This window comes from Macaca nemestrina, chromosome 15 (genome assembly GCF_043159975.1).
Source record: "Macaca nemestrina isolate mMacNem1 chromosome 15, mMacNem.hap1, whole genome shotgun sequence".
Lineage (NCBI taxonomy): Eukaryota > Metazoa > Chordata > Mammalia > Primates > Cercopithecidae > Macaca > Macaca nemestrina.
The window spans coordinates 37512208-37521912 of record NC_092139.1 but is presented as its reverse complement, the minus strand read 5'-3'; the positions used below and the strand labels follow the sequence as shown (position 1 = coordinate 37521912).

Sequence of the window (9705 nt, the reverse complement as noted above, 5' to 3'; positions counted from 1 at the left end):
GCAGGCCCCTAGAGGCACTCAGCTCCCTACCACAGTCCCAATAGGCTTGACAAGCATTCACAAGGACTGTCTCCCCTTCCTGCTTCCCAGGATCACCGCCCGCCCCACATAAACCACTCGCACCAATTCTTGGCTCAGGCGCTGCTTCTCAGGTGGCTCTGCCACAGCCACCTGCCACTTGTGATATATACTTTGGTGGAGAAAGTGTGTGCCACCATCTAAAGGAAGCCCCTAAGGAGACAGAGGTGAGGTGGGGATGAGAGATGGAGGCCTCCCAAGAAGCCTCCTTGGGGGATCCTTGACCATGAAGGCTCAGACGCCCAGCTTGGGGGCCATCCAGAGAGGCACTCACTCGTAGGAGCAGGATGCACGCATCAAACTCACAAAGAGAGGGTGAAATCACACAGCCAGTGCTTTTAATTCAAAATGAGAAATACATCATCCAGGCTAGACTGCTCACATTCACCTGACAGCACCTTCTCTCCCTGCAGATGAGGGAAGGCTGTGATGATTTTATCTAGAGCCTGCCTGGTAGGCATGGGATTGGCATAAAAGGAGCTGCAGAATCCTGCTGCTGATTGACAGACGCATTTCTGAACTCTTTGGGGGCCAGACACTGAGCAGGACCTTGTTGATAATAGTGCCTAAGTGGGCACAAAGCCAGGGGCTGGGGCCTGCCAGCATGCAGGCACAGCTCCTCCACTCTCAGGGGAGTCTGAGGCCCCTTGTCTTTCAATGACTGTGGGTTGGTTTTTTTTTTTTTTTTTTTTTTTTGAGACGGAGTCTCACTCTGTTGCCCAGGCTGGAGTGAAGTGGCACACTCTCAGCTCACTGCAACCTCTGCCTCCCAGGTTCAAGTGATTCTCGTGTCTCACCCTCCTGAGTAGCTGGGATTACAGGTGGGTGCCATACACCCAGCTAATTTTTGTATTTTTAGTGGAGACAGGGTTTCACTATGTTGGCCAGGCTGGTCTCGAACTCCCGACCTGAGGTGATCCACCCACCTCGGCCTCCCAAAGTGCTGGGATTACAGGCGTGAGCCACCACGCCCGGCCTGGACTGTGGGTTTGGAAGGAAAAGAGTGGGCTGAGTTCCAGTCAGCTCCTTACCCTAGCACTAGGGCTGGCAGGGATGGAGGAAGGTGGGGTCAAGGACAAGCGTGGCTGCCGCACTGCAATGGTCTAAGTTACACAGCAGCTCTAGGCTCAGGATATTCTGTGGTTCCACTAACCTGAGGATAGGCAGGACCTCCTCCACCCTCTGCCCCCTTTCTGCAGGCTTGTGTCGCCCACTTGTCCTGGTATAGCAGTACATCAGAACTAGGAGCAGGCAGTAGATGCCAAGCTTCATCTGGCTGTGTGTCCACCCTCTGCTTGCCCTCAGAAGCACCATCCCAAAGAGGAATCAGCGGGGCCAAGCAGCACTGAGTTCCTTCTCCAGGCCTTGGACAAACTGGTCATTGAGGAAAAGCAGCTGACCATGGGGCAGAAAGCGGGTGAGGATGCCCTCAATGCGGTCAGCCCGCAGCAGGAGGTTGGTACCGGGCGCCAGCAGCCGGAGGTGGTCAAGGAGGAGGCGTGCCAGCAGCCGGAGGGTGCCCTCAGCCAGCAGCAGGTTCTCGTGGGCGTCCAGCACCAGGGCAAAGCCTAATGAGAGCACGCCCAGCCACACCACCGTCCGTGGCTCCTGGAAAGGGTTCTCTGCTGCCAGGCGGAAAGCCCCACGTGGGGCCTCATGCAGCGGCACTTGCTCATCTGAGGACTGCGGCTGCAGGTCCATGGGGGGCCGGCCGGACGCCTGCTGCTGCAGCCGGCACATTGACTCCACCTGCCTGGAGAGAGTGGGCAGGTCAGGATGGTGGGCTCACACACCAACTTTGTCATCCTCATGATCCCCATATCTCAAGTGAGAAAACTGAGGACTAGAGAGACTAAGTGATCTGCCCAGGGCCACAGAATCAGGAAGTGTGAGCCTCCAGGTCCTGAACCACTTTATTCCATGTGGCCAAGAGGGCAGGTTTTCAACCCAGCTCCTTGGGCTGAAAAAGGGCACCAGAGGAAGAAGATCCTGCCCTCACCTGCTTCACAGAGGCCTTCTCCACATAAAGGAAAGGGATGAGGCAGAAAATAAACGCCATAGGCGGGAGGGGGGAGGGATTGCATTGGGAGTTATACCTGATGTAAATGATGAGTTGATGGGTGCTGACGAGTTGATGGGTGCAGCACACCAACATGGCTCAAGTATACATATGTAACAAACCTGCACGTTATGCACATGTACCCTAGAACTTAAAGTATAATAATAATAAAAAATAAATAAATTTTAAAAAATAAATTTAAAAAAAAAAAAAAAGAAAAGAAACGCCATTGCCCAACATGGGCTGTCCAATCTCCACCCTATTCTGCAACCCTCTCCAAGTATGAAAGAAAGACCTTCCTTTGGACCAACAAGGCTTCTTAGACGCTCCCTTTGATCTTTCCTGAATTACCTTCCAGTCTGAGCCATGCACAGGCTGGTTTCAAAGGCATGTATTTGGTTTTCTGAGCTACAGGGAGGGGAAGGAGAATGAGAAGAACAAGGGGAAGGCAGGAGTTGGCAGACGGTTGCCCCAGAGTGGTGCCACCCCACCCAGAATGCAGAGGTCCAGGAGGCTCTAGCACCTGCCAGCTCTGGCTGGGTCTGAGAGGGAAGAGCCAAGGCTAGCCACCCTAGTCTGGAACAGTATATTCCAAACTGTGATCTGGATCCCTGGCTTTCTGGAGTCCTCATGTACCACACCCTCTCTCTTCCTTAGAGATTCATAAAGTAGGGGCTGGACGCAGTGGCTCACGCCTGTAATCCCAGCACTTTGGGAGGCCAAGGTGGGTGGATCACAAGGTCAGGAGTTCAGGACCAGCCTGGCCAAAATGGTGAAACCCCATCTCTACTAAAAATACAAAAATTAGCCGGGCGTGGTGGCAGATGTCTGTAATCCCAGCTATTTGGGAGGCTGAGGCAAGAGAGTTGCTTGAACCTGGGAAGTGGAGGTTGCAGTGAGCCCAAACTGCCACCACACTCCAGCCTGGGCGACAGAGCAAGACTCCGTCGCAAAAAAAAAAAAGAGATTCATAAAGTCTACAGGCATACTAAAGGCCCTGTTAAGTACTGCACTGAAAAGCATGTTTAAACTGTTGGCCGGGCGCGGTAGCTCATGCCTGTAATCCCAGCACTTTTGGAGGCCAAGGCAGGCGGATCACGAGGTCAGGAGATCAAGACCATCCTGGCTAACATGGTGAAATCCCGTCCCTACTAAAAATACAGAAAATTAGCTGGGCATGGTGGTGGGCACCTGTAGTCCCAGCTACTCGGGACGCTGAAGCAGGAGAATGGCGTGAACCCGGGAGGTGGAGCTTGCAGTGAGCCAAGATCACGCCACTGCACTCCAGCCTGGGCAACAGAGCGAGACTCGGTCAGCCTAGGTGACAGAGCAAGACTCCATCTCAAAAAAAACAAAAAACAAGGCCGGGCACGGTGGCTCAAGCCTGTAATCCCAGCACTTTGAGAGGCCGAGACGGGCGGATCACGAGGTCAGGAGATCGAGACCATCCTGGCTAACACGGTGAAACCCCGTTTCTACTAAAAAAAATACAAAAAAAAAAAAAAACTAGCCGGGCGAGGTGGCGGGCGCCTGTAGTCCCAGCTACTTGGGAGGCTGAGGCAGGAGAATGGCGTAAACCCAGGAGGTGGAGCTTGCAGTGAGCTGAGATCCGGCCACTGCACTCCAGCCTGGGCGACAGAGCGAGACTCCGTCTCAAAAACACAAAACAAAACAAAATCTGTACCGTCTGCTTGCCTACTCTCAAACCTTTTTTTTTTTTTTTGACACCGAGTTTCACTCTTGTCGCCCAGGCTGGAGTGCAATGGCACAATCTTGGCTCACCGCAACCTCCTCCTCCAGGGTTCAAGTGATTCTCCTACCTCAGCCTTCCCAAGTAGCTGAAATTATAGGCATGCGCCACCACGCCCAGCTAATTTTGTATTTTTAGTAGATATAGGGTTTCTCCATGTTAGTCAGGCTGGTCTCGAACTACTGACCTCAGGTGATCCGCCCACCTCAGCCTCCCAAAGTGCTGGGATTATAGGCATAAGCCACCGCACCCGGCCTACTCTCAAATGTTAGTTCTGCTACTTTCTGGCTGCGTAACCTTGGACAGGTTAAATTCCTTAAACACTCTGTACCTCAGTTTACTCATCTGTAAGGTGGAGATAATAACTATACTTATCTCGAAAGACTATTATGAGGGTTAAATGAGTTAATACACATAAGATACTCAGAATATAAATGCTTAGCACTTACAGGCTGAACAAATGCTAATTATACTAATAATGATGATAACAGAATTATTTATTTAACTGTTTTCACATAACACTTATGAAAAGCTGTGGAAGATTCCCTGGGAAATGCCACTCTAAAACTTCCTCTCTGCTTCTTAGTCCTATTTATCTGTGTCCCCACTCCCTGAGAATACCTATTACACTCAGGCACGTGTTCAATGAAGGCCTGGGGCTGGGCTGTGTGGTTACCTGGCCACAGCTAAAATCTGTTCCTTCCGGAGAAGCCTGTCCCTTTCGGCACCATGCGGCCGTGGGTCATCAGGCGACTTCTCAGCACCGAAGACGCAGGAGTAGAGCACTCGGCACAGTCCCGTGTCCTCAGTATTCGGGGCTCTCAAGGTGTGAATGAGGAAGGCGTGGACCATGGCTCCAGGGTGGGTGCTACAGTGAAGCCAGAGACCTTGGTAAGGTGAGAGTGAACACCAGCAGGAGAGGCAACCATAGGAAGGGACTGACCTGGCAGTGTCTGGGAGTGTATCCAGAGGCTGGTGAGGCTGGACACTTTGAACAACAGCATCTGAACAGTTATCACATAACAGAATCCAGTGGTTAAAAAAAAAAAAAGACCGGGCGCAGTGGCTCAAGCCTGTAATCCCAGCACTTTGGGAGGCCGAGACGGGCGGATCACGAGGTCAGGAGATCGAGACCATCCTGGCTAACACGGTGAAACCCCGTCTCTACTAAAAAATACAAAAAACTAGCCGGGCGAGGTGGCAAGCGCCTGTAGTCCCAGCTACTCAGGAGGCTGAGGCAGGAGAATGGCGTGAACCCGGGAGGCGGAGCTTGCAGTGAGCTGAGATCCGGCCACTGCACTCCAGCCTGGGCGACAGAGCGAGATTCCGTCTCAAAAAAAAAAAAAAAAAAAAAAAACCAAACACCTCAGACATACACAAGCAGAATAGGCATAAACTGAAAAAACAAACAAACAAAAACCTCAGACAACCCTAAACCTAGTTCTACAAAACAACAGGAATCTTCAAAAGCGTCAAGGTCATGAGGTCATGGAAAACCTGAGAAGCTGCGCCAGACTGAAGGAAACTGAAGAGACCATATAGCTGAATGCAACGTGTGCTCCTGGATCGGGTCCTGAACCAAGAAAAGGGTAATTTGGGCCAGGTGTGGTGACTCACGCCTGTAATCCCAGCATCTTGGGAGGCCTAGGTGGGCGGATCACTTGAGGTCAGGTGTCTGAGACCAGCCTGCCCATCTCTACTAAAAATAAACTAGCCAGGCATGGTGGCGCATAGTTGTAACCCCAGCTACTTGAGAGGCTGAAGCCAGAGAACCGCTTGAACCCGGGAGGGGAGGCTGCAGTGAGCCGAGATCGCACCACTGCACTTCAGCCTGGGCGACAGAGCGAGACTGTCTCAAAAAAAGAAAAGAAAAGAAAAGAAAAATAAAAGGATAATTTCCATAAAGGGCATTATTAGGACACTAATAAAAACATTTAAAAACATTTAAATATGGCCTATGGGTCAGAAAAAGTCTTGATCAATGTTACCCGATTTTGAATGCAGGCGCTTGTCCTTGTTTTTAGAAAACAAACACGGATGTGCCTCTAAATATGCAGGCAACGGGATTTCATATCTGCAACTAACTCACATGGTCCAGGGAAGAAAAAAGGCAGAGAGAAAAACAGAGGAAATCATAAGGTAAATACGGTAAAAGAGGTTACAACTCGTGAATCTCATGAAAGTGCATACAGGAGTTACTTGAAACTGTCTCAAAATAAAAACTAAATAACAGTAATGGTTATCTGGCTGGCTCAGTGGCCGGCCCGGGAGTTGAAAGACGGCAGGTACAGTCAGTGGGTATCTGTAACTAAGGCTAAATAGACCGTCAGTTTAAACTAGTCAAAGAGCAGGTTCGCAAAGGCACTTCGACAACCGGAGCCCAGCACCTGGACGCTGACCTCCGCGACCCTCCAGCCGCAGGAAGAGCGCGTCATCACTCCGCGCCGCCGCGTCCCCCCTTCTACCAGAGAAATGGTAGCGGTCAAGATAGCTTACGACACTGCCTCCGTAACCCTGCGGCGCAATGCACTTCGGGGGTTGTAGTTTCTTATTCTGGTCAGCCAGGCCTAAATAGGGCACCCCGCCCTGAGTGTGTTGCCCCTGCAGCTCCGGTCCGCTGTCGTCGAGGCGTCGCCTCACCCTTCCTTCCGGGCCCGCGGACTGCCAACAAGCACTCCCTTCGGTGGCAGGAGAGCAATGGCGGCTGCGCGGCCTGTAGGCGCCTGCGCACGTCGGTCGCGGGCGCGCCCGCCAGCTGACGCCATCGGGTTGGGCGGAGCGCTCACGTCCAGGGCGGTGCTGTGGGAGCCAGGTGCCGGCTGCATCTTCCGATGCTTGGACCCTCGGAGTGGGCTGGCCTCGCAGAGGGACAGAAACTCTCTTTCCCCAAGCTGCCGGCAGAAACCATGCTCGTCACTCCTGTTGCGGGCTCAAAGCGTTCCCGCTCGAAGCCCTAGACCAGCCGAGCCCCAGGCTGCCGACCCCGGCGACCGCGAGGGGGCGCTGCGGCCCGGAGCGCGGAGTCCGCGGAAAAGGCCGGGGCCTGGTTGTCCCCGGAGGGAGGGGCGCGTGGCCTGCGGCCTTAGGAGGCTCGGGGGCGGGCGGCGGGTGGACCTAGGCCGAGCAGCACAGCTACGGGCTGCGTCTGAGTTCTTACCTGGCCAACATGCGTGAGAATTACTGAGGCATCAGTTCAAATGTACATTCCTGGGCTGTACCCCCGGAAATTATGACTTTGGAGGTAAATACGTATATTTAGGTACATGTGTATTTTGCGCGGATTTTTTTTTTTTTTTTTTTTTTTTTTTTTTTTTTGAGACGGAGTCTTGCTCTGTAGCCCGGGCTGGAGTGCAGTGGCCAGATCTCAGCTCACTGCAAGCTCCCCCTCCCGGGTTTACGCCATTCTCCTGCCTCAGCCTCCGGAGTAGCTGGGACTACAGGCGCCCGCCACCTCGCCCGGCTAGTTTTTTTTGTATTTTTAGTAGAGACGGGGTTTCACCGTGTTAGCCAGGATGGTCTCGATCTCCTGACCTCGTGATCCGCCCGTCTCGGCCTCCCAAAGTGCTGGGATTACAGGCTTGAGCCACCGCGCCCGGCCTTTGCGCGGATTTTTAATACAAATATGTGTATTTTGCGCGGATTCTGAATGTATGGGTTCCTGCAGCGGGTTAATGCTGGCACTCGGTTCGGCGCAGAACGATTCGAACGCTGCTTCCGAACTCTCACTGTCTCTCTGGCAGATCTGTCAATTTCATTGGGCCCCAGTGAAAAGTAGAGTGTCACCCAGGGCGAACGCCTACTAGGGCTGATCAGCAAGCCCCCTTCTTGACTGGAGGCCATCAGAACAACAGGGAAGAGGTTTATATCTTAAACCTGAAAGGGGCACTCTGGCACTAACCTGTAGAGCCTTACAATGGGGTAAAAGCCCCAACTTGGAGGCTTGGCCTGTTGGTGTTAGGGGGCCCCACAAGGCCTGCCTGGGCCTTGCTGACTGACTTGCATGTTCCTCCAGCCACCACCACCACCAGCACCACCCACTCCCACAGCGACCATGAAGGTGCACCTCCTTTATCTCTTGGCATGTGAATGGCTTCAGCCTTGTCCCCCAGATGTGCCTCGGAGCCTCCCCCACTGACTGTTCCCCCAGCCTAGAATTCCCTTTCCTGGCTTTTTGTCTTTTTTTTTCTTTCTTTTTTTTTTTTTTGCAGCCTCCCTGCCCCTTCCCACCAGCAGTGCTCCTGCCTCAGCCCACCAAGTAGCTGGGACTACAGGCAGGCAACACACCCAGCTAATTTAAATTTTTTTGTAGAGATAGGGTCTCACTGTATTGCCCAGGCTGGTCTCGAACTCCTAGGCTCAAGTGATCCTCCTGCTTCTCCCCCACAAAGTGTTAGGATTACAGGCATGAGTCTCAGTGCCTGGCCTTTCCTGTCCTTTTAATTGCCCTTGCAGATATATACTCAGACCAAATGGGAGGAAGGCTTCCTGCTCAGGCTGCCCATTGGCATTCAACTGCGGCCTGTGCACCCCTGTGAAGGTCTCACCAGTACTGCTGATGGCTTCCATCTTCGCTCCCCAGGGCCATGCACAATGCAGGACTGGAGCCAACTTGAACGAGCTCTTTGCTGACAAGAAAGGAGAACAGGGCAGGGTGGCCCAGGCAGGGATCCTAGAGCAGCACCCCCTGAGAAAGTGCACTCTGGGCCCCTTCAGCCATAGGAGCCAGGGTAGGTTAGGAGGTGGCCGAAGGGAAGCTGCAGGTGGCCAGGGCCTGGCCAAAGCCTGTGACAACACATAAATATGTGTGTGGGTGTTGCGGCAAGCCCAGAGACTGTGGGGCCTCAGCTACAAAGCTGGGGAGTGATGTTGGCACAGCTCCTGGTCCCGTCCTTATCGCTCTCAGCCAGGGCTTGTGTCTGCCAGCTGCTGATTACAGCAGAGAGCTAGCAAGGAGAGGGCTCTGGTTGCTGGGGGCCACCTGGCATCTGGAACACAGTTTCCCAGCCTCTGTCCACTCCTTAGGCAGTGAGTCAACACCAAGTTTCTCACCACTAGAGGGCTGGCCTCGTGAGGTGTGTGGAGGAGACAGCTGTGAGAGGCTGGCTTGAGCTAGTACTCCAGAGGACAATGGGAGACCCAGATGGAGGTGGTGGCATGGAGGGCTTCCTCAGCCTGGCGGGAGTGGGGGTTTCACTTGATGGTTTTGCTGGAGGGTGCTTGTGGGTGTGCCCTGGGAGATCCCTTTTCCTTAGCCGCTGGGCTCTCCTGGGTCCAACCCATGCTTCTGAGAGTCTGTTCTGGGTACAGTGGGAATGTCTATGCCTGCTAGCTCAGACATCATCTAAAACAGCAAGCCCATCAGTGGCTACTGATGGTGACCTCACTGCTCCATGACCCAGCTGCACCACTCTTTTTTTTTTTTTTGAGATGGAGTCTTGCTCATCGCCCAGGCTGGAGTGCAGTGGCATGATCTCGGCTCACTGCAAGCTCCGCCTCCTGGGTTCACACCATTCTCCTGTCTCAGCCTCCTGTGTAGCTGGGACTACAGGCGCCCGCCACCACGCCTAGCTAATTTTTTGTATTTTTAGCAGAGACAGGGTTTCACCGTGTTAGTCAGGATGGTCTCAATCTCCTGACCTGGTGATCCGCCCGCCTCGGCCTCCCAAAGTGCTGGGATTACAGGCGTGAGCCACCGCACCCGGCCTGAATATTCACAGTATCTTTATTCTTTTTTTTTTTTTTTTTTTTTTGAGATGGAGTCTTGCTCTTGTTGCCCAGGTTGTAGTGCAGTGGCACGATCTTGGCTCACTGCAACCGC

The 9705-nt window shown here is 53.1% G+C and overlaps 1 protein-coding gene across 9 annotated transcripts; it reads right to left on the bottom strand.

Moving 5' to 3' along the window:
• Positions 1 to 399: 399 nt before the first annotated feature.
• Positions 400 to 8600, bottom strand: LOC105481579 (adaptor related protein complex 5 subunit sigma 1). Of its 9 annotated transcripts, none has more exons than XM_011741252.3 (4): positions 6287 to 6774; positions 4831 to 4891; positions 4564 to 4755; positions 400 to 1831 (listed from the first exon to the last, which is right to left on the bottom strand). In XM_011741252.3, exons 3-4 carry the CDS (start codon positions 4737 to 4739, stop codon positions 1405 to 1407), a joined length of 603 nt encoding a protein of 200 aa, XP_011739554.1. In that variant the 5' UTR covers positions 4740 to 4755; positions 4831 to 4891; positions 6287 to 6774; the 3' UTR covers positions 400 to 1404. The 9 variants fall into 9 exon arrangements, with proteins under 9 accessions (XP_011739554.1, XP_011739552.1, XP_011739550.1 ...); XM_011741250.3 differs by having other exon boundaries at positions 6528 to 6550; XM_011741248.2 differs by having other exon boundaries at positions 6384 to 6522.
• Positions 8601 to 9705: the final 1105 nt, after the last annotated feature.

Excerpts from the sequence above, each read along its gene's own strand:
- LOC105481579 (XM_011741251.2), bottom strand. The coding sequence starts at position 6,712 with ATGCAGCCGGCACCTGGCTCCCACAGCACCGCCCTGGACGTGAGCGCT. Across the intron at positions 4,756-6,527 it reads CCGCGGGCCCGGAAGGAAGG|CACCCACCCTGGAGCCATGG; the intron begins GTGAGGCGACGC and ends GCTTCACTGTAG. Across the intron at positions 1,832-4,563 it reads CAGATTTTAGCTGTGGCCAG|GCAGGTGGAGTCAATGTGCC; the intron begins GTAACCACACAG and ends CACTCTCTCCAG.